Here is a 23274-nt window from a genome sequence, read left to right as displayed (position 1 = left end):
CGCCACAGGCGTGGGCCGGGCAGGGAACAGCGCTGCCGGGGGCTGGATTTCGAGAAACCTGAGTGCGGCCAGAGTCAGCTGAGGCCAGAGGTCTGCGGGTCAAGGAAGGCTGCGTCGCGCGGTAGCTCTAAGCCGGCGAAGCCAAGGAGGGGCTGGGGTCGTGGCGGTGGGAGCCGGGTCGGATCAGGGCGTGGCTTAGAACTCGGCGACGGATTGGACACGAGGGAGCGGGCGGGGTGGGGCCGGGGCAGGGGCGCAGATCCTGAGACCACCCGGAGGTGGGCCCGGGCGGCGCCAGGTCACGGCGGGAAATCTCGGGCAGTGAGTGACTCAGCCCCGCGAAGGCCCAAAACTGCGGGCGCGTGAGGTGTGCGGGGACTTGGGGTGGGGGTCCCGCGCCGGAAGTGGAGAGGGGCGACCGAGGAGACGCGAGGCGGAGAGGAAAGAGGGGAGCTGCGGTTCCGGGCGACCCTGTCCCCGCCGCGGCAGCGGAAGAGAGGCTCCTCCAGGTGGCGGGGACTGGGCGGGGCGGGGCGCTGCGGCGGGGGCGGGGTGGCGGGACCCCACCTCCAGTCCTCTCTTGGCCGCTCCCGCCAGGCGCACCCAGACGCTCTTCTGCTCCAGCCCTCGTCGCCCGGTCATGGGTCTCGGGCGCGAGGCCACCCTGTCTGCGGCGTGACGGGCGGCTCAGGTGAGACCCGCGAGGACGGGGGAGGGTGGGCGCGGGACCTGGGGAGGGCGCGGCACGTGCTGCGGGGCCCGGGCGCCGCCCCCTCCTCTCCTACCTCCTCCTCTTCCTCCCCTAGCCTGGGGGCCCCCAGAGGCCCGGCCTGCTGCCGCCTTCCTGACCGCCCCTTTTGTCCCACTCGGAACGGCCCGATCCCCCGCCTGCTTCGGGAGCGCTCGCGCCCAGAGCCCGCCGCCCAACTTGTGGGGCTGCCTCACTGCCCCCAATCTGATTGCCCGAGTCACTTCCATGTCCCAGCACCCACCTCCTGCAAGGTCCTAGCAGTGGCCCCACCCTGCGCACACACGCCCCCTGGGCTCCGCTCCCTGCACTGACCCCAACACCAAACTGACCCTCCCTTGCCTGCTTTCACAGCCCACACCCCTTTGTCTTGCCCTAACCGACCCCCCCCCCCCCCCCCGCCACACACACACACACACACACACACAGATTGGTCACAGGTTGGCGCCGCGTGGGCAAATGAGTTTTGTTTTGATTCTTTAGGTTACAAACAAAACCACCCAGTCGTTTGATTTGGGAGATACCCTTCTAAGAGTCTTATTAGTAATTAAGCAACAACTGCCCCACCCCACCCCCGAACTCACAGACTTGCTTTTCCAGGCCACCCTGGCCCCTACCACTACCACTTTGCCCTCATGCATCTGAGTTTGAGACCCTTGCCCTTCCTGTCCTAATCCTCCCTCTGGCTGCTGCTCCCTTCTCTGTCCCTCCAACAAGGACCTTCTGTACTGACCTTTCCCTCTGTGCCCCCAGATGGTCACCATGGGCCAGTGCTACTACAATGAGACCGTCGGCTTCTTCTACAACAACAGCGGCAAGGAGCTCAGCTCCCACTGGCGGCCCAAAGATGTGGTTGTGGTGGCACTGGGGCTGACTGTCAGCGTGCTGGTGCTGCTGACCAACCTGCTGGTCATCGCGGCCATCGCCTCCAACCGTCGCTTCCACCAGCCCATTTACTACCTGCTTGGCAACCTGGCCGCAGCTGACCTCTTTGCCGGTGTAGCCTACCTCTTCCTCATGTTCCATACAGGCCCGCGCACAGCCCGGCTCTCACTTCAGGGCTGGTTCTTGCGGCAGGGCCTGTTGGACACGAGCCTGACGGCGTCCGTGGCCACACTCCTGGCCATCGCTGTGGAGCGGCACCGCAGTGTGATGGCTGTGCAGCTGCACAGCCGCCTGCCCCGAGGCCGGGTCATCATGCTCATCGTGGGCGTGTGGGTGGCCGCGCTGGGCCTGGGGCTGCTGCCCGCCCACTCCTGGCACTGCCTCTGCTCCCTGGACCGCTGCTCGCGCATGGCCCCCCTGCTCAGCCGCTCCTACCTGGCCGTCTGGGCCCTGTCCAGCCTGCTCGTCTTCCTGCTCATGGTGGCTGTCTACACTCGCATCTTCTTCTATGTGAGGCGGCGGGTGCAGCGCATGGCAGAGCATGTCAGCTGCCACCCCCACTACCGTGAAACCACGCTCAGCCTGGTCAAGACTGTTGTCATCATCCTGGGTGAGTGGCACCCTACTTCCCAACTCCTGCGAGACTGATAGAGCATGATGGGAGGGGATGATCTGGGTGGGGAATGTACTCCAAGGAGGTGCTACCTGAGCAGAGGCAAGGCAAGAGTTCCAGGCAGAGGGAACAGAAGGTGACAGCCCCAAACAGGGCCAGCCCAGTGTCTCCAAAGAGGGGAGAAGGCCCACGTGACTGGTCCGCAGGAAGAGAAGGTCAGCACAGCCTCAAAAGGCACAGACAGGAGTCATATTTTGTTCTGAGTTCCATGGGAAGCCCTTAAGAGTTCTTAGCCAGGAGTAATGAGGTCTGGCGGTTGAATGTAGAATGGTCTGAGCAGGGGAGGTGCACACACCACCCCCAAGAAACAAAGAGCAACTCTTCCTAATCATTCCTTTTCCGCCACCGAGTAATCGGTCGGTCCCACAGTGACCTTTCCCCCAAAGAACAAATCTCTATGTAGAAATGTCCAGGGTCCTGTCCACCGTATACCAGTTAGGAAGGGCTTTCCTCTGGCAGACAATCAGAGAAAGGTTTCCCCTCTTAGCAGTTCTGCCCCATCATGCTGCAAAGGCAGCAAGACAGGCAGCTCTTCCCTACAAACTGCACAGCTGTCGCCCAAGCTCTGGAGACTCCTCCAGTTCTGAGCCATTGCAACAGCTGGCCCTGCTCACATCAGGCTCCATCCCGCAGGGGCGTTTGTGGTCTGCTGGACACCGGGCCAGGTGGTGCTGCTTCTGGATGGTCTGGGCTGCAAGTCCTGCAACGTCCTGGCTGTGGAGAAATATTTCCTACTCTTAGCCGAGGCCAACTCGCTGGTCAACGCCGTGGTGTACTCATGCCGAGATGCTGAGATGCGCCGCACCTTCCGCCACCTCCTCTGCTGTCTGTGCCTTCGCCGGTCCACCCACAAGTCTGTTCGCTACACATCCTCCACCCAGACAGGCCCTAGCACTCGCATCATGCTTCCTGAGAATGGCCATTCCCTGATGGACTCCACCCTTTAGCTAACCTTGGACTTCAGCAGGGTACAGCAAATGCCAGAGCTCTGCCCCTGGCCACTTGTGGGTGCGCCCGGCTCTACCCAATCTGCGGGCCAGACTTAAAGGCAGACCCTCAGTCTGGCTTGGCATGAAACCACTGCCAGCCCTACCCAGGCAGACAACTGTGCCCATCTCAGGGCCTGTAGGTTGGGGTCATCTAAGCACCTGGGAGAGAGTTGAACGGGGTGCAGGAATCTGGCCCTTCAGTCATCTCAGGTTGTAGGGCTTTTTAACGGACACTTTTCTGTTTTTACTGCACATGCCTGGCAAGCCCTGTGGACTGCTTCCTCGTCCACGGTGGCGTGGGTAATAAAGGTGGGAGAGATGAGGGCCCCCTCAGGCCACGCTGCCCAGTGCAACAGGGTAACAAGGATGGACCATGGGCGCCCCATCTGCCTGAAGCTGATTGTTTAGGCCACAGACTGAGGAGTGCTGAGCGTGAGCTGGGAAAGGTTTATGGCCTCTGGCAGCCTCCAGTGGTCTTGCCTATCCCCACAAGAGTTAAGGGGGTCTACAAGGAGGGGGTCTATAAAGAGTAAACCTTTCCGCTCCGAGGTCTCCAAAGCCTTTTCTGTTGTCAGCTTATCTGTCTGTCCCTATGTCCCAGAATTGTCCACCTCAGCTCAGGCTGAGCTGGGATCCTTCAACGTGGCATCTCCTGGGCCCTGTTCCCATTCCCCTTTGGTCTCTGCATGGCTGTTGCTCCGTCTCTCTTGTTGTTCCCTTTTGCCTCTGTCTCCTCCACCTCTTTCCCTGCCTTCATCTTGCCACCTGCCTCTCTGTCTCCGTTCTCTGGAGCCCAGAGTAGTCTGTGGCCTGTGTGAGGCTTCTCTCACCTGCCTGCCCCCTTGTCTGAGTCCAGATTGTTAATAGTCAGGTGTGTCCATCCCACTGTCCACTCCATCACCTACGTGCACACCTGTGGGCTTGGGGTAGTGGGGTCCATGGACCAGAATGCAGGATTTTAGAGTTGCCATTTCTCAAGCTTCTCTGATGTGCCTGGCACACTGATAAGCGTTTTAGGTGTATTATTTAATCACCACCTGCATCTTGTGGCATAGGTATTATATATATTTTCATGTGAGGACAGTGGCTCAGAGAGATCGAAATTTGGCCCGTGGTTACATAGTTTCAAAAGGGCACAGAGATACATCGAGGGACTAGAGAGGCCCCTGAGGAAAGGACTTCGGATTTCCACAAAGTCCGGAGTTGGTCACAAGCTCAGCCTGGCTTTCCCCACTTCACCCTGTGGTCTCAGATGTGCCAGGCCCATGATGAGTCCCCTCTCAGATACATAGAGGCGCTGTGCTAGACACGGCGTAAACCAGGCTCTGGATTCTCTCTGCTTACACACCTAGCCAGATTTTGAACCCAGGCCTCCCATCAGAGGCTGAATTCTTAAACTACTAAAGCGTGCATTGCCAAAGAACCAAAAATGTGTAGATCCTTCTACATTAACTGGGGCTGAGTTTCCCTTTGGGAAAATTCTCCCTGCCCTACAACAGCTCTGTGAGGAGGCAAGAACAAACTGGGGTGCCAGGTACTTCTCCAGGGTCCAAGGTAGGCAGTGTGGCTCCTTGAGCCTGGGGCCTGAATCTCAGAAGTGATGACCTAGGCCAGCACCCAGCCACGTGGATGGGGACATAGTCCTTGTCTCCAGGGAGCTCTAGGCCTTTTGGACAAAAGTATCACTTTGGGTGCCAAGGCAGCCAGCCGTTCCTATGGGGTGGGAACCCCTGATGGTCTCCAAAGGTAGCTCTGTTTCACCTGCTCTGAGCTGGCTGCTCTTGCATCAGCATCTTCCAGGTTCTAACCCACACTCTTCTGGTCTCCTTCGGGATCTTGTCCCATCAGTTTTTCCCTCTCTGTAGGTCTCTCCTCTCCACCAGGTGACTTAAGGTTTTTGTCTCAGATGGTCCCTGAAGCTCTCAACCCATCCCCCCACCACTGTTCTCTGAAGGATGCCAAAGTTACCCACTACTTTTCAGATTTCCTGTGTGGTGCTGCACTAGTGGCTGACCTTTTGTACAGGGTACCAGCTCTCCATAGTCCCCACATGTTCTAGTACTTCCTGTTACTGGGGCCAAGTGTCAGGTTTCCTTCATCAAGGAGCTTTCCAGGTTGTTCTTACACTAGTCTACATCATTCATTTCCATTCCCTTTGGAGTGCCCGAATCTAATCAGACCAGTTGGTGTTTGCATTTCCTCTCCAGCAGCAATGCGAAGATGGGCCCTGTCCTGAAGGGTTCCCAGGAGGTTGAGGTCCCTTTATGAGCCTCGTCTGGGGTCTGTCCCCATTGCAAACAGGCTCTAGGAGGTCCCATGACTTTGGAGAAGTGATTTATGTCCGAGAATAAATCCTTTTCTCTCGCACAAGAATCCTCTGATGCCAGGAGTCCTAACAGCTAGAAACAAAGGCCTGTGAAGATTCGCTCTGATTTGGGGGTGCATCACAGGGTAGGTCCTCAGAAAGCATCCTTCACGTGCTAGCGGAATGCTGTAGAGCAAAAGAATGAATAAAGCAAGGTCACTCTTAATAAGCTGGACCTTGAAAGGTGAATAGAAGTGATTTCTGCAACTGAGAAAATCACTCAGTTTTGACCTTCCAACCACCATCACCACACGTACCTGTACCCCCTATGGAATATTAGAGGTGGGGGGAGGGGGAACTGGGAGGCCGGGAGCCCAAGTGACCCACCTGCTGGCACTGAGGCTGAGGGGAGCAGGGGTCTGGGGCTCCGGGCTTCTGGAGATGAATGGGGGTAGGGGTGTTGATGGGGTTCTGAGAGGCTAGGGAGGGTCTGAGAAGCAAGGGGTGGCTTGGAGGAAGAGTGCAGTGCTCTGAGAAGTTAAGACTCTGAGATGTGTAGGTCCCTGAGGAGTGGGATGCTCTGAGACATGGGAGCCTATGAGGAAGACTGGGGTCTGGGGGGGGATTGGCTCTAAGAAGTGAGGTCCCTGAGGAGTGGGGACTCTTGAGGAGATGTGCGGGCTCTGAGAAGGGAGCGCTCTAAGGACGTGTGCGGTGTAAAGTGTCTCAGAGTAGGAATGGTTGAGGGAGGTGGAGATGTGGGAGATGGGGTTTCTGAAGCAGAGCAAAGCCGTCCTTGCCCTCTCCGGCTGGAGGAGGGTAGGGGTAGAAAGCGCCGTTGCCTCAGCAACCCCCAACAGAGTCCTAGGCAGATAGCAGGGGCTTTTAGGGGCCTGCCTGTGGGCGAGGCACGGCGGCCCGCGCGGCGGCGGTTGGCTGACGGAGATAGTAGGGCGTGTCCCTGTGCGGGGCGCGGTCGCCTGGCTGGCGGCGGTTGGCCGTAGGCGGAGGGGGGCGGGGCCCGAGGGCGCGCGTGTTGCGCGCATAGACGGCGGTGGTTGGCTACGACGTCCGCGCGAGCTCTCCAGGCTCGGCTGCTCCTTGGTTGAGCGCCCGCCAGGCCTCGCCGCGCATGGACACCCTGTGCTGCCGGCCCGCTGACCCGCGCCGCTCACCACCCCGGCCCCCACCGGGCTCCGACACGGACGACGTCCTGCAGATCATGGCCATCACCGACGAGGCGCAAGCCAGGTGCTGGCGCGGACCTGGCGGGGGCCACCCAAAGTCGCTTCAGTGAAGGGGGCGGGCCGAGGGGCCAGGGCCGGGGCGGCTGGGGCGTGAGGGGTGAGGAGGGTGCAGGGTGAGAGATGGGGTGGTGAGTCTGGGCGGAGAGGGAGAGGGCAGACCGGGGGCGGGGGGTTTGAGGAGGACTGAAGGGGGTTCTGAGGCCGAAGGGAATGGAACGGATTGAAAGGGGGTTATGGCGCTAAGCTGTGGGTGCTGGGTTTTAGGAGCTCATCTTGGGGTGAGAGGGATGGGTTTAAGGGGAGTTTGTGGATGGAGAGGTTTATGGTGAAAGGTGGTTTCAGGGTTTATGGATGTAAGGGGGAAGAGGAGTGTTGGGGGGGTGTGAGGGCTGAGAGATGGGTGCACACGGGATTTGTGAAGGATGGACAACTAAATGGATCAGTGGTATGTATGAGGATGGGAAGTTCTGGGGGCAGGTAATGGAGAAAGAGTTGTGGGAAATGGGACTCGGGAATGAAGAGATGGTGTGATTTGATTCGGGAAGCATCCAGAAAAAAGGTTAGTGGGGGAGCTGGAGGGGGACAGAGGACTCCCTTTTTTATTAATTTGGCGAATGTTTATTAGACACTATGTGCGGGGCACGGAGCTGGGTGCTGACGTCACTGATCTCAAGCTCATGGTTTGAGGGCGAGAAAGTAAGTAGCAAAACTAAGTATAAGTTGCGCTAAAAGCTGTAAGTAAAGAGATGGCAAGCTGTGGGAAGCCAGGAGAGGGCACAGCACCCTTAGAGGCCCGAAGGTGGGAAAGGGCAGGAAGAATGCAGAGCCAGGGACTGAAAGTCCCCAGTACAGCAGAGAGAGTCTGGAACCAGGATCACATGGGGCCAAGTTTCAGGAAAGGGTTTGGCTTTTATTTCAGTTGCAGTGGGAAAATCACAGTGGTTTTAAGACCACCTGTCCCACTTAACCTCCACCCACCGCTTGTCAGTGAGCCAGGATTGGTAAAATGTGCTTCGCAAGGCAGCCCATTGTGTTTGGGCCCTGCCTGAATTGTTAGAAGGTAGCAAAGCACAGAATGACATCCTTTTGGAGGATGAGGTCTTGTTGAATGGGACTTGTTTGGGGGTAAGGGATGGTCCCTGTGGATGGGACCAGGGTGTAGTGGTGTGGACTGTGCAGTGCCTAGAACCTTCTAGTGAGGAGGGGTTACAAAGCCAGGTGAACAGCAGCCCCAGGAAAGGAGGAGGCAAGTAAAAGGTGGATATGGCAGGCATTTATTCCTCAGACTTTCTTGCCTTTGCTTCTTGTGGAATGTCGACTCTTTCCACAGTTTCATGGCCTCTATCTGGAAAGTTAAGAGTGTCACACACACATAACCCCACCGCACACCACTGGAGCATTGTGCTAGGTGCTCCAGAAACCAAGATGGCTAAGATGTTCTCTGCCCTTTCAGAGCTCTTTCAGAAGGAAGATGTGTGGGAGACTTAACTCATAAACAGTCATCATAATAGGAGTGTGCTGAGTAGAGGTAATTCCTGGCACAAAAGAGCTGGGCCGGGAGAGGGTGACCTTCTGTGATGCCTTCTCCGCTCAGCCAGTGTGAGAGCAAGGGCATTGTTGTACTTTTCCTTTGTATTCCCAGGGCTGTGCAGAATGCCTGGCACCTAGCGTTCAGTAAAGTTTTGTGGCACTTAGATTCTGGAAGGGTTGGTAGGAGCTAGGGAAGGGGGAAAACGGGCTCTTCACACCCAGGAACCACAGAAGCAGTGCTTTGGGTGCATGTGGAGCTACCTGTGTTCCTTCTGTTCTAGGCCAGGAGCTGCTTAAGGAGCGAACTCTGCTCAGATGTGGCCTTCCTCAGGCGTGTGTCACCCTGCACTGCCCCAAGGCTGCTACTTTTTTCTTGTAACAATCTCTTGAGATTCTAGACTCCCCTAGGTAGGCTTAGAATGGAATGCAGTCAGTCACCTCTTCTTGCTGTTCTCAAAGAGAGTCGTTTTTCTTTTAAGGCTAAGAAACTGAACAGGGGGTCATTACACTTGCCTTACAACGTAGCTGTTAGGTAGCTGATTCCTGGTTTCTTCCTGAGGTAGAAAGATCCCCGGAGCTTTTATTTTGAGACTTTGGAAGCTTCACATCTGCCCCACTCCTTGCATAGCCTTTAGATAAATTCAAGGCCCTAAAAGTCACCCAAGTCCAGACACCAGTCTTCAGTCCTCAAGTGGGCGGGCCACTTACTCCACTCTGGAGAAAACACAGCTTGGGTGGGTCTTTTCCTCATAGTAAACCTTGCTGCCTGGTAGATTATCAGCTTGGGCAGGGAAGCAGATTGTGTCTTTCCTGATCAGCCAACTGGGTGAGGCCTTTGGCTTCCCTGGCCTTTGGCTTCACTTCAACTGGTGAGGTCTTTCTGACCCTGCCCTCTCTCTGAAACAAGAGAGAACGGTTTCATCTCTGTGCGCTGCCAACCTCTTAAGAGCCCCTGGAGTCAATTTAGCTCAGCTGGCTAGCAAGAAAAGAATTTTTCATCTCAGATTTGAGGCCTTCTCAACCTGCTTTGTCACCACGTGCTTAAAGAAAGGAAGCACACCTACTCTCCTTAAACCTGGATTCCTTCTTACACCTTTCTACGTTATTAGGAAGGCAGCTCCACATACTTGGGTGTAATTCATTTTGTTATTATAGCTGAATAGTCTTCAGATAGTGAACTGTGTATTGTTCTTCCTTCTGGCTACACAGATAGTAGAGGGACACTGGGGAGTTTGGAATGCACTGTCTTGGTTGAAATTCAGCCCACGTCAGCTGGAAATTTCCTGTGTGATAGGTAACTAGTCTTCTTGAATGATCTTCTGAACTTCTTTGGTGACACCCTGAGCTTTTCCTAGAGAGGGACAGTTTTTGTGTTTTCTGAGTTGGATCTTTCACTGATCACGTTCTCATTCATTTCTTATATGGGACCGGGAAGGCAGGAAATTTTCTCTTGTTTGCCAAGGATTTTCTGAGTATGTCACTCTTATCATGTATAGCCTTAGTTTTTATAATAATAAATTTTACAACATGTTGAAGTTTACGTAGATTTGTTTCCTTTGCTTCTTTTGAATACCTTTATGAAGTGTTTATAAGGTTATCAGACTAGGGTTGAGGGCTCCTCTGTCAGGACTCTCAGGTTCCAAAGTTCTTCCCCCTCCCAGAGTTGTTAACCAGTGTTTGAATCATCGACCCCTTTGAAAATCTGGTGCAATCTCTGGGTCCCCTCCTAACCATGCCCCCTGACAGTGTGCTTGTGTACCACACCTTTGAGAATCCTCAGGCCTCAGGTGTCCTGGGGCCTGGAAGCTGCCCTTCGTTAGTGGTGGACTCACTTTTTTGTCTAGTAGTGAGATTCCTAACAAGTCAGTGTGAAAACTCAAGAGCTGGGAAGGCTGAGGGGTGAGTTTTGGAAACCTGATTTTAAAAGGAAGCAGAATGGTCAACAGTGTCGTCCTGGAGACCTGGGCTCCAGATCTGATGATCTGGAAGAGGCAGCTGAAGAGGACTGGCCCTTCAAATCATTCTGCATGTTGGAACGACAGGTGGGTTGTGCTGCCAGATTGGCAGATTTAGCTGTTGTGGTCAGTTCTTGACCTTTTGCTTGCAAGGGCATGAAGATGCTCTAGAGAGCTACACTGTCCAAGGAGGTAGCCACTTGCCATATGTCTCTGTAAATTAAAATGAATCAAAATAAACATTCAGGGGACTTCCCTGGTGGTGCAGTGGTTAAGAATCTGCCTGCCAATGCAGAGGACACGGGTTTGATCTCTGGTCCAGGAAGATCCCACATGCTGCAGAGCAACTAAGACTATAGCCACAACTACTGAGCCTGCGCTCTAGAGCCTGCGAGCCACAACTACTGAAGCCCACATGCCCTAGATCCTGCACACCGCAATAACTGAGCCCATGCACCGCTACTGAAGCCCGTGCTCTCTAGGGCCACTTGCCTCAACTACTGAGCCCACGTGCTGCAACTACTGAAGCCCGCACGCCTAGAGCCCGTGCTCCGCAGCTAAAGAAGTCACAGCGGGCTTCCCTGGTGGCGCAGTGGTTGGGAGTCCGCCTGCCAATGCGGGGGATGCGGGTTCGTGCCCCGGTCCGGGAGGATCCCGCATGCCGCGGAGTGGCTGGGTCCGTCAGCCATGGCCGCTGACCCTGCGTGTCCGGAGCTTATGCTCCACAATGGGATAGGCCACAACAGTGACAGGCCCGTGTACTGCAAAAAAAAAAAAAAAAGAAAGAAGTCACAGCAGTGAGAAGCCCGCTCACCAAAACGAAGAGCAGCCCCTGTTCACCACAACTAGAGAAAGCCCGCGTGCAGCAACAAAGACCCAACGCAACCACAAATTAATTAATTAATTAAATTAAACATTCAGGGACTTCCCTGGTGGTCCAGTGGGTAAGACTCTGCACTCCCAATGCAGGGGGCCCGGGTTCAATCCCTGGTCGGGGAACTAGATCCTGCATGCATGGTGCAACTAAGAAGTCCACTTTCCACAACTAAAGATCCTGCATGCCACAACGAAGATCCTGCATGCCGCAGCTAAGACGGGTCAAACTAAGACACAGCCTAAATAAATAAATAAATAAATAAATGTTTTTTAAAAATAAAATTAAATCAAACATTTCATTCCTCAGTCACACTAGCTACCTCTCAAGTGCTCAGGAGCCATGTGACTACCATCTTAATGCAGGTAGAGAACATTTCCATCATTGCAGAAAATTCTGGACAGCAGTGTTCTAGAGCAATGCTTCTCTTAGCTGGACCTGCAGCAGATCTCTGCAGAAATCTTATTGCACAGGTTCTGATGTAGCAGGTCTCAGTGGGGCCCAAGAGTCCACATTTCTAACCACCTCCCAAGGGTGCCAATGCCGCTGATCTCAGACCACACTTGGAGAGGTCAGACTCTCAAGAGTGGAGATGATAGCGTGTCATTTATTTCAATTTTCATGAATCATTTTACCTAGTAGATGGTTAATCTGACAAATGGAAATTATTTTTGAGCCTAAGTTGTGTTTGTGGGCATAAGAGATTTTAAATTAATCACAAGGGTCACATATTAGCATTGTTTTGTCTATTTAATATAGAAAGAAAATTAGAAATGAACAAATAAAAATCAGAAAACAATTGATTTTTTTTTCTCTAGATGAAACATTTGATCTGGGGCCATGGGATCTTGTTGTTTCAGGGTCTGTTTACATTTTCAGTCTAAGGAAATCAAGTTTTAGAAGTCCCAGGGTTGTTTCTATATTTCCTTTACATGGTCTATAAAACCATAGCTCAACTTTGCGTTAGTTTGTAGAACTTGAGTGTAATAGAAAATGATCATTGGGGAATGGTAATAGGGTCTTTAGGGCAAAAAAACTTTACATATAACGAATAAAAATATGATGGAGAATGGTCACTATTATACATGTGTTAAGAGTAAGCTATATGGCATATGCGGTGGTGAACCTGAAACTAAAAAGAGTATATTTAGAGGTTGGCCTTTGGGCAACATAACAGATATTGTAATTAGGGCCTCCATAGCTTTCCTTAGGAAGAAAAGATTTCTCTGAACTTTTTTTAAATTTGATTTTTACATATATGACTTGTTAGGTATTTTCTACTCGTCAAAATTTGCATGACTTTCTTCATTCCTCCAGTATTTCTGCAGACTTTACCTGGAATATGGATTAAATTCCGAATATTAAAAGGAGATGATGACATAAGTTTGACTATCCTTAAAACTTACTCAAATGGCAAGGTATGTACTGTCAAGTGAATGGTGTGCCCCTCGTCTTGGTACCTCTGGGATACTAAATATGGAAGCACAGACCTCTAGAAGTATGTACATTAATGCATGTCAGAAAGCATTGAGCTTTCAGCACGCCCATCAAAGAATGCAAGGGGTCAGAAGAGGAATTTATGGTTTGGAATTTCCTAAAGCCAGATAGCATTAGCATGAGAGGATCTATTAGTCCAAAGCCGGGAAGTAAAATTTCAGAGCTGAAATTTTCTTTTTCATCGCCCTTAAGGAGGTTCTGTAGATAGCAGTCAACTTGGTGCCTGGCAGTCTGTGTTCTTAGACTGCTTGCAGGTTTTAGCTCTGCTCCTGGGTTAACATGCTTAGCTTGGCTTTGTCTAGTGCCAAAGGAAACTCTTGCTGTCCTTGGTGTGCTTTTCCTAAGAGTTGGATTTTGTTGGATTTTATTTTATTTTATTTTATTTTACTTTTTGCTGCATTGGGTCTTCATTACTGCATGCGGGCTTTCTCTAGTTGCATTGAGCGGGGACTACTCTTCATTGCGGTGCGCAGTCTTCTCATTGCAGTGGCTTCTCTTGCAGAGCACAGGCTTTAGGCACGTGGGCTTCAGTAGTTGTGGCACGCGGGCTCAGCATTGTGGCTCACAGGCTTAGTTGCTCTGCAGCATGTGGGATCTTCCCAGACCAGGGATTGAACCCATCTCCCCTGCATTGGCAGGCAGATTCTTAACCACTGCGCCACCAGGGTAGTCCCGATTTTGTTGGTTTTAAAACAATTTCCTGAAGCTATCTAGGATCAGAGCAAAATCCCTTTTTTTTGCTATGCACGGGCCTCTCACTCTTGTGGCCTCTCCCATTGTGGAGCACAGACTCCGGACGCACAGGCTCAGTGGCCATGGCTCATGGGCCCAGCCGCTCCACAGCATGTGGGATCTTCCCGGACCGGGGCACGAACCCGTGTCCCCTACATTGGCAGGTGGACTCTCAACCACTGTGCCACCAGGGAAGCCCAAAATCCCTTTTGATTGTCTCTCTTGTCATGATGCACTATTAAACCCCTTAATATTTTCCCTTCATTCCTAGAGTGGATGAGTGCCCCGTGTGGGCTCGGCCCTAGAACCGAGACCAAAAAGAGGGGCCCCCAGCCGAGCCCTGTGTGCTTCTGGCTTCTGCTCCCTTCTTTGGCTGTGGAACCTAGCAGTTCTCACCCTAGTTTTTGATTCCCCACTTGCCCCACTTAAGTCTAGAGACGTCAGAGCTCTGCTTTCAAACTCTTCATTTCTACTCTGCTAGTGTCACATCTCTAGCCTCTACCTTTCCTTCAGTTCAGTTCAACAAATCTTTGCTCAGTTGGTGTGCCAAGTATGGTGCTGGCCTGGAATTTCTGAAATGAGTAAGTTGAGGCCTTCATCATGTCCGGGCCAGGCGTGATAAATCCTTTAAACGGAAGAAAGGAGGGAGTAAGAAATCCAGGCTAGGACAGGCCAACCCATTAGAGTCTTGGACTAGACAGAGGAGTAGGACTTCCCCAAGTCCGGAGGGGGGAGAAGGTCAGCAGGACTCTGGTGAAGAGCCTCGAATGCCTTGCTAAGTGGTTTGTGTTTTTTGGAGCAGGCAGTGAGAAGCCATTTCACCTTTTGCTCAGGAGAGATTTTCATCTCTCTGTGGTTTTGAGTAAGAAATTTAACAATAGTGTTGATTGTGACCAATCCATGGGCAGATTAGGAAATAAGGACATCATAATGAGATTTTCACAGACTTAAATTTATTCCATTTAAAGGTTGCATTTCATTCAAGTCCTGCAGAGTTTTTCTTGTGTTGTATTAAATAACTATCCTCGTTTCCTGTTGCCAAAACTGCCTCCTGATCCAAGGCTTCATTTTGCTAAACTAACTAATAATTTTTATGGTTGAATTTGGGTATCAGTATGTATTCTCAACCCCCATTTACTTAGCTGTTTTTGTTTCATTGTTTGTAGGTTTGCTTTTAGAATGACTCTACAGATGACTGATGGTACCCACAACAGTTTGATTCTTCCCAGTTTTACTTTTACAAAGAAGCTTATTTTAAAATGCCAGGGTGTCTGTGTCCTGGGCTGCATTCCTTTCTGGAGCTTGGCATCCTCTGTGAATTTCTAGGTTTTCCATCAAGATTTGATTTCCTCAGGGTAGGAAACATGTCTTCTAATTTTTGTTCTTTACCTAGGTCTGTCTCCAGGAGGTGACTGGATTTGTCAGCTAAAACAATCCTTCTAGAAATGAGAATAATTAAGGGGATTTGATTTCATCTTTTGTTGAGGTATTAGAATCATTGCCGCTCTCAGGGAAGCTTTTTCAAGAAGTATCTTATTCTAAAGGATAAGATCTCTGAATATATCTCTAAATCAAATTCCTCAGTAATTTAAAATGATACCTTGCTCAGGAAATAAGTCAGATAGAAAAAGACAAATAGTGTATGTTTTCACTGATACGTGAAATCTAAAAAATGAAACAAGCAAACAAACAAAAGAAATCTCTCGCAGATCCAGAGAACAAACTAGTGGTTGCCAGAGGGGAGAGGGCTGGGGGAGAGGCTAAATAGGTGAAGGGGCTTAAAAGGTACAAACTACTAGGTATAAAATAAGTAAGTTACAAGGATGTAATGTACAGCACAGGGAATATAGTCAATGTTTTATAATAACTTTGTTTGGAGTATAAGCTATACAAATATTGAATTACTATGGTGTACACCTGAAACTAATGTAACGTAAGTCAACTATACTTCAGTAAAAAATAAGTAAATAAATAAATACCTCCAAAATAAATAAATATAATATAATAATACCTTGTTCAGGAAAGCAGATTTTTCCATAATTTGGAAAAGTAAATTACAGCTAAAATTAGAAGCTACAGTACACAGTTAGTAGAAGCCAGGATGTGACTTATGTTCTATTCATTCCCACATTCCTTTCTCCTTATACAGTGACCGGTATATACTAGTGCCTCAATAAATGTTTGTCCTATAAATATTGAATAAGTGGGGTTGGAGGATGATAAAGCTGTATACTTTCATTTTCTGGCATGATTCTATGTGACTCTCAATAGTTTTGTTACAGATTGGTTTTGTTTAGCATTCGTTTTAAAAGGATATTCGCAGATTTGTTTTTTAATTTAGATTATCCTCGGAAGTTTCTTTTATTTATTTAAAAGATTTATGATTTCTCATTCATTGGAATTTTGCTTCTTCATAAACATTAACATTTTGTTTTGTTTTAATGTAGATACTTGGTTGCATAGAACATGTCAGGTACTTGCTAAAGGTGCGAGCACAGACCTTCTTTTTCTCCCCACAGTCCCCATTCACTGCCTTACAATCTGTTCAGTTATCTCAGCTATCTGTCACTATGTAACAAATTACCACAAACCTAACAGCTTAAAACAGTTAAAACTGATCTCAGTTTCCACAGGCAGGAATCTGGGCACAGCTGAGCTGGGTCCTCTGCTCAGGGTCTCACAAGGCTTCGGTCAAGGTGTTGGCTGATCTGTGTTCCTATCTGAAGCTCAGGATCATCTTCCAGTCTTGTAGGGTTGTTGGCAGAACCCTTGCTTGCAGTTGCAGGACTGAAGTTCTTGTTTTCTTGCTGGCTGTCAGCTGGGGGTCTGCTCTCAGCTTCAAGAGGCTGCCTGCGGTTCCCCATTACCGACCCTCTTACAACATGGCAGCTGGCTTCAAGGCCAGCAGGTGACATTCCCCAGTCCACTAAGGTGGAGTCATAATGTAACATAACCACGGACGAGACTATATACCATCACTTTTGCCAGACTATATACCATCACTTTTGCCACTTTGCAAGTCACAGATTCTGCCCAATCTCAAGGAGACAGGATTATACTCAGTGGGGGTCACCTTAGGATATGTCTGTCACAGAAATTAGTTCATCCCCTTTGATGAATGAGGTAGTCTGTCGTACTTTATGTAATCACTGATGGTTTGCTGTCAGCCGCTTGATCACCTCTAGGCCAAGAACATGCTTAAAGGTTAGACATTTGTTTACTTTTCATAATAAACCACAAAAACATTCTGTGAAGTTACTTTGTATTCATTCAAAGGTGCTTTATACTGTATCGAAAGTAAGATGTTTTATAAGCAGGAAGCTGACCTGGGAATAATCATTCCTAGAATCCCCTTTAAGAAGCAGAGCAGCCGACTTCATTCTCTTTCCTTGTATTCTTTTTTAAATTTATTTCTTTATTTATTATTTATTTTTGGTTGCATTGGGTCTTTGTTGCTTCGCATGGGCTTTCTCTAGTTGCGGTGAGTGGGTGGCTACTCTTTGTTGCAGTGCACAGGCTTCTCACTGCCGTGGCTTCTCTTGCTGAGGAGCACGGGCTCTAGGCACGTGGGCTTCAGTAGTTGTGACACACGAGCTCAGTAGTTGTGGCTGGCGGGTTTAGTTGCTCCGCAGCATGTGGGATCTTCCTGGACCAGGGCTCGAACCCGTGACCCCTGCATTGGCAGGTGGATTCTTAACCACTGTGCCACCAGGGAAGCGGGGCGGGGGTGTGGGGGTGTGTGGGGTGTGTGTAGGCATGTTGACTGGTGCTGAGAGTTAGATAAAAGAGGTATTGGGAGTGTGGCCTTTGGATTTGAGTTTGCATATGAAAGGCACGCTCTCAGGCAAGTTGTTTGCTATATCTGGATTTAGTTAGCCCTGGGAAGGGCAGTCTCTCCCGGCCCCAGGATGTCAAAGCATCATAAAAGATAGAAAATTTTAAACATGATTAATACACACCCTTTCTTTTAGCACTTGCTACATTTCTTTACTTTCTTTTGGGATCAAGTGTCAAAGAGTTTGTGGTTGCTACTTCCATTTCCTCTCCCATCTCCACCCACCTTCTCCCAACCTTCTCACTCTGCTGAGTCACCAGTGACCTCCATGTTGCTAAGTCCAAGGTCTCTTCTCCCACTTCACCTCTCAGAAGCATTTCTCACAGATTACTCTTCTCTCTTTGAAACTGTTTTTGGTCCCTCCCCACTGGCAGTTTGGGTCCCAGTCTCTTCTGCAGGATTTTCTCATCTGCTTGACCTCTACACGTACAGATGCCTAAGGCTGGGGCCTGGGCCGCTCTCTGTCTACATTGTCCTATAGTGATTCCCTCAAGTCTTGTGGCTTAAAGTGCCATCTCTATGCCCAGGACTCCATCTTTGTATTGTTTATCTCCAGCCTTGAGTCCATGTCCATGTGCCAGCTGCCTACCTGATACCTCCTCTTGGGTAGCTCATAGGGATCTCAGGTGAAACCTGATCAAAGTACAACCCTCCTTTCCAGACCCTCCTCCCCCAAACCTGCTGCCCTCCAGTCTGTCCTGTTGAAGTTGATGATATTTCCATCCATCCAGTTGCTCAGACCTAAAGCTAGTAGTTATCCTAGAACCTCCTCTTTCCCTAAAACCCTACACCAGTTTATCAGGAGGTCCTGTTGATTCTGTTCCCCAAACCAAAGATCTATCTACTTTTTATGTCTACTACCATAACTCTAAGCCAACAGCATTTCTGGACTATTCCAGCTGTGATAGCCTCCAGATTGGTATCCTTGGCTCCATATTTGCCTTCCAGCCCAGTCTCCAGAGAGCAGCCACAGTGATCTTTTTAAAATGCAGTTTGGGCTGAGAGGCCCGCGGGAGCGGCGGAGATGCCGCCTGATGGCATTGAAACGAATGGGAATTGTAAGCTACTATGAGAAAATCCGTACCTTTGCTGTAGCAATAGTAGGTGTTGGTGGAGTTGGCAGTGTGACTGCTGAAATGCTGACAAGATGTGGCATTGGTAAGTTGCTACTCTTTGACTATGACACGGTAGAACTGGCCAATATGAATAGACTTTTCTTCCAACCTCATCAAGCAGGGTTAAGTAAAGTTCAAGCAGCAGAACATACTTTGAGGAACATTAATCCTGATGTTCTTTTCGAAGTACACAACTACAATGTAACCACAGTAGAAAACTTGCAACGTTTCATGAATAGAATAAGCAATGGTGGATTAGAAGAAGGAAAACCTGTTGACCTAGTTCTTAGCTGTGTGGACAATTTTGAAGCTCGATCATTTGAAATGCTACGGTTCTGTCCTTTCATAAGAGGGTTTTTCAACAGACCTGGCAGACTCAGTATAGAGGATCATTACTCTCATGCACAGAATGACTCTTCTCCTTCTCACCTGCTCCTCTGTCACCTCTCTTTCAGAAAGCATGCTCTGAATTGTCATCAGATGAAGGCTGCTCTCTTCAGTGTGCCCTGTGAGATCAAGGAAAAGGCAGGTAGGCTGCTGAGAAGACACTTCTTGTGTGGCATCAGGACCACAACAACCTCGCACCTCTGGTCCTGGCTCAGCCCTAACGTGCGTCGTGGGCCATCTTGCTCGTCACATCCCTCTCTGGCAGCGATGGTTCAGTTGGTACATTTCTGCTTTGTCAGAGCCCTGCTTTCCGGTGTATCACACTCATTTATTTTGCAGTTTGTAACTAGAGAAATACTGTTGCCAGTGAGTAATAAGCAGCTGCATTCTAGGTGCAAGACCTCAGAGCCATTGTGGCATTCAGTTGTTTTACAAAAGGATCTGAGATGACAGAATTAGGAAAGTAGAATTATAATCAAAATCTAGCCTGCACTCTAGAGCCCGTGAGCCACAACTACTGAAGCCCTCGCGCCTAGAGCCCGTGCTCCACAACAAGAGAAGCCACTGCAATGAGAAGCCCGTGCACCGTAATGAAGAGTAGCCCCTACTCGCTGCAACTAGAGAAAGCCCACGCGCAGCAACAAAGACCCAACGCGGCCAAAAATTATTCAATTAATTAATTTTTTAAAAAGAAGGAAGAAAAATTAGTACAGAGAGTATACCCTTCTCCCAGCTTCTTCTAATGGCAACACCTTCAGAACCATAGTGCAGTGATTAAACCAGGAAATTGATGTTGGTACAATGCTCTGTAACTGAGCAACAGGTCCCATTTGAATTTCCCCAGGTTTTGTCCTAAATGCCCTTTTTCTGGTCCAGGATCCCACACTGCATTTAGTCATCGTGTCTCCTTAGTCACCACCAATCTATGAAGTTTCTTCCATTGTTCCTCATCATCCGTGGCTTTCATACTTTTGCTGAGACCTGCTCAGTTATTTTATAGAGTCCCTCAGTGTGGTTCGTCTGTTGTTTCTTCATAATTAGACTGAGGTTGTGCATCTGTGGCAGGAATCGCACAGAAGCAACGTTGTGTCCTCAGTGCATCGTGTCGGAGGTATGTGCTGTCAGTAAGTCCTATCACTGATAGGACCACTGACCTTGATCACTTGGTCAAGGTTAATAGCAATTTGAAGATGGTTTACAAGAGAAGCCACAAATATGGTGAAGACATCATTTAAACCAAAATCATCAGAGAAGGGTTGTCACTTGATTTTTTAGAGTGAGTTGGTGTCTCTCTTTTTGTTTTTGGCTGCATTGGGTCTTTGTTGCTGTGGCGGGCTTTCTCTAGTTGCAGCGAGCGGGGGCTACTCTTCATTGTGGTGTGCGGGCTTCTCATTGCAGTGGCTTCTCTTGTTGTGGAGCACGGGCTCTAGGCATGAGGGCTTCAGTAGTTGTGGCACGCGGGCTCAGTAGTTGTGGCTCACGGGCTCTAGAGCGCAGGCTCAGTAGTTGTGGCTCACGGGCTTACTTGCCCCGCGGCATGTGGGATCTTCCCGGACCAGGGCTCAAACCCGTGTTCCCTGCATTGACAGGCGGATTCTTAACCACTGCTCCACCAGGGAAGTCCAGAGTGAGTTGGTCTCTTGAGATCAATTATTTGAATGTCGTGTGTCACTTTGGAGCGTAGCACTTGAGTATGCTGGGGCTTGTGGAAAGCACGTATGTGGTACAAAAGTATGTTTATTTCTGAACACGGTTTTGGTGCAAGATTGACGTGTACTTGACATGGACGGTGGCAGAGAGCAGTGAAAGGGTCTGAATTCCGCTTTACCTCTGGCTCCATGACCCTGGCATGTGACTGAAACTTCCTCTGTCCCCAGTCCTTCTCTGTGACCTGGGGACAGTGACAACACTTAGCTCACGGTTATTGAAGACTGTGTGAGTTCTTACATATAAGGCTATGGGTGTGGTGCCAGCCTCCAGTAGTTATCTGGTGACTGAAAGAGAAATTCAATTTTAAACCTACATTTGTTTCACCCAAATGCTGTAAGGACGTGATATTTCCCCACACACACAGTTGGAACATTTTTTATTGTGATAAAACATACATAACATAAAATTTACCACTTTACCATTTTTAAGTGTACAGTTCAGTGGCATTAAGTACATTTACATCATTGTGCAACCGTCACCACCATCCATCTCCAGAACTTTTTCATCTTCCTAAACTGAACACTAACTCCCCATTCCCCACTCCCCTGGCCTCTGGTAGCCACCATCCTACTCTCTGTCTTTATGAATTTGATTGCTCTAAGTACCTCATATAAGTGGAATTATACAATATTTGTCCATTTGTGACTGGCTTATTTCACTTAATATAATGTTTTCAAGGTTCACCCATGTTGTGGCATGTATCAGAATTTGCTTCTTTTTTATGACTGAATAATATTCCATCATATAGATGGACCACATTTTGTTTATCCATTCATTGTGGGACATTTGGTTGTTTCCACTTTTTGGCTATTGTGAATAATGATGCTAATAGCTACCCAAATATCTGTTTGAGACCTTGCTTTCAGTTATTTGGGGTATATACGCAGGAGTGGAATTGCTGGATCACATGGTAATTGTATATTTAAGAACTGCCAGACTGTTTTCCACAGCAGCTGCACTATTTTACATTCTAACCAGCAGTGCACAAGGGTTCCAATTTCTCCACATCTTCTCCAACACTTGTTATTTTCTGCGTTTGTTTTGTTTTGTTTTTATAATAGCCATCCCGTTGGTTGCGAAGTGGTATCCCATTGTAGTGGACATGATATCCTTTTACACTTGTTTGTATTTGAAAGACTCTGTTTGATGACAGCAGATTTTGGGAATCATATTATTTCAAAGGAATATCTCATTGTGGATCTTCATGGTGTCACTCCTTAACCCAGGTAGAAGTCAACATTTTATCTGTTATCTTTCCCACCACTTTCCTTTCTCATAAGAGCCAGCATGGGGTATATTTCTGTTCTAATTCTTTTACCCTCTATGCACTCTGTAACCCAAAAGCTTATATCCCATTTGGTTTACAAAGCCACTGTAGTTTGAGTGGTCTATGTCTGTTCTTATAGGTTTGTTTGTGTGTGTTTAACTTTTTATTTTGAAACAATCACAGATTCACATAAATGTTCCAAGAACACGCAAATACATTTTCTCCCCGAACTATTAGAGAGTAAGTTGCTGCCACGATGCCCCGTGACCCCTGCGCACTTGAGTGCGTTTCCAACAAACGGGGACAGTCTCCTTTTTACCCACAGGACAACTGTCACGGTCAGGAAGGGAACACTGATACCCCACCCACCATGGAATCCGCAGATCTCATTCAGGCTCTGTCAGTTGTCCCAATAATGTCCTTTATAGAAAAGGACAAAAAGGTCAAAATCTTGTTCCGTTTAGTTATCACATCTCTTCGGTCTTGTTTCATCTGTGACAAGCCCCTGTCTTTCCTTGACTTTCATGACCTTGACCATCTGGAAGATCACAGGCAAGTCCCTCCATCTGGGTTTATCTGGTGTTTCCTCATGATTAGATTTCTGCTACACATCCTCAAAATGAAGCAACGCCTCTTCTCACACAGAGGCTGCTCAGTGGTGCCCACATTTGCTCTGTCCCCTATTGATGACTTGAACTTTGATCACTCAAGTGAGATAGTGTCTGCCAGACTCCTCCTTTTTAAAGTTGCTCCTTTTCCCTTTGTAATAAGTATTCTGTAGGAGGTACTCTGAGACTATCCCTCATTCAATTTCCCTTTTATTCATTTTCGTATTTTGTGTCAGTATAGATTCATGGAATGCATGGAGTCTTATTTTATCACAGTTACTATTATCACTCATTTCGACGCTCAAATTGTCCCCGCGTTGGCTAGCGTGAGACCCTTGAAGCTGGCTCATGTCCTTCTGACATGTCTCCATCAGCCTCTGAGCATTCCCTTCCTTGCTGCCATAACATGTTCCAGGCTCGTATTCTCCCCTCTGCTGCCGGCCCGGGGTCAGCCATTTCTCCAGGAGCCCTGGCTCCACTTAGAGTAGTTCTTGGTCCCGGGTATGCTCGTTACTACTGAGGTGGTACTGCTCTGGTCACTCTCAGGGCACAGAGCTCAGGAGTATTTGCGGGCGATGCATATATATGTGTACACAGACTCATTCATGTCTGTTTTTACTGTATCTGCATATATTGAAAACCATGAGCTCATTTCAGTATCTTTTTTTTTTTTTTTTGGCTGCATCAGGCAGCTTATGGGATCTTAGTTCCCCAACCAGTGGTCAAACCCGGGCGCCGGCAGCGAAAGGGCCGAGTCCTAACCACTGGACGGCCAGGGAATTCCCTCATTTCAGTGTCTTTAATTCTGGTTCAGCACCACAGGGTTCATTCTATTTTTCTCTCTCTCTAGATTGGTAACTCCTTTCTCTGACAATAAGAACCCTGCTCCCATCATCCTCAGTACTTCTACTTATTTA

General features: G+C 49.1%; 2 protein-coding genes across 6 annotated transcripts in view; both read left to right on the top strand.

The window, feature by feature from the left end:
- Positions 1–597: 597 nt before the first annotated feature.
- LPAR2 (lysophosphatidic acid receptor 2) lies at positions 598–6045 on the top strand. The gene is made up of 3 exons (XM_067730177.1): positions 598–691; positions 1502–2243; positions 2940–6045. The coding sequence occupies exons 2-3, from the start codon at positions 1502–1504 to the stop codon at positions 3251–3253; spliced, it is 1056 nt and encodes a 351-aa protein (XP_067586278.1). The 5' UTR covers positions 598–691; the 3' UTR covers positions 3254–6045.
- A 586-nt stretch (positions 6046–6631) lies between these two features.
- Positions 6632–23274, top strand: part of PBX4 (PBX homeobox 4) — a 38542-nt gene continuing 21899 nt past the window's right edge. For 4 of the 5 annotated variants that reach the window (XM_067733388.1, XM_067733387.1, XM_067733386.1 and 1 more), the window contains exons 1-2: positions 6632–6851; positions 18841–18914. In XM_067733388.1, the coding sequence (XP_067589489.1) occupies positions 6733–6851; positions 18841–18914 (193 nt within the window). In that variant the 5' untranslated portion in view covers positions 6632–6732. Of the gene's footprint in view, positions 6852–12458; positions 12625–18840; positions 18915–23274 lie in introns of those variants that run through there. The other variant, XM_067733385.1, reaches the window with a different exon arrangement.

Source organism: Pseudorca crassidens, chromosome 3, assembly GCF_039906515.1.
Source record: "Pseudorca crassidens isolate mPseCra1 chromosome 3, mPseCra1.hap1, whole genome shotgun sequence".
NCBI lineage: Eukaryota > Metazoa > Chordata > Mammalia > Artiodactyla > Delphinidae > Pseudorca > Pseudorca crassidens.
This window is presented reverse-complemented; position numbering and strand designations above follow the sequence as displayed.

Bases quoted from the DNA above. Each gene is read 5' to 3' on its own strand.
- LPAR2 (XM_067730177.1), top strand. From the start codon at position 1,502: ATGGTCACCATGGGCCAGTGCTACTACAATGAGACCGTCGGCTTCTTC. The intron at 2,244-2,939 runs GTGAGTGGCACC...TCCATCCCGCAG, and splicing joins GACTGTTGTCATCATCCTGG to GGGCGTTTGTGGTCTGCTGG.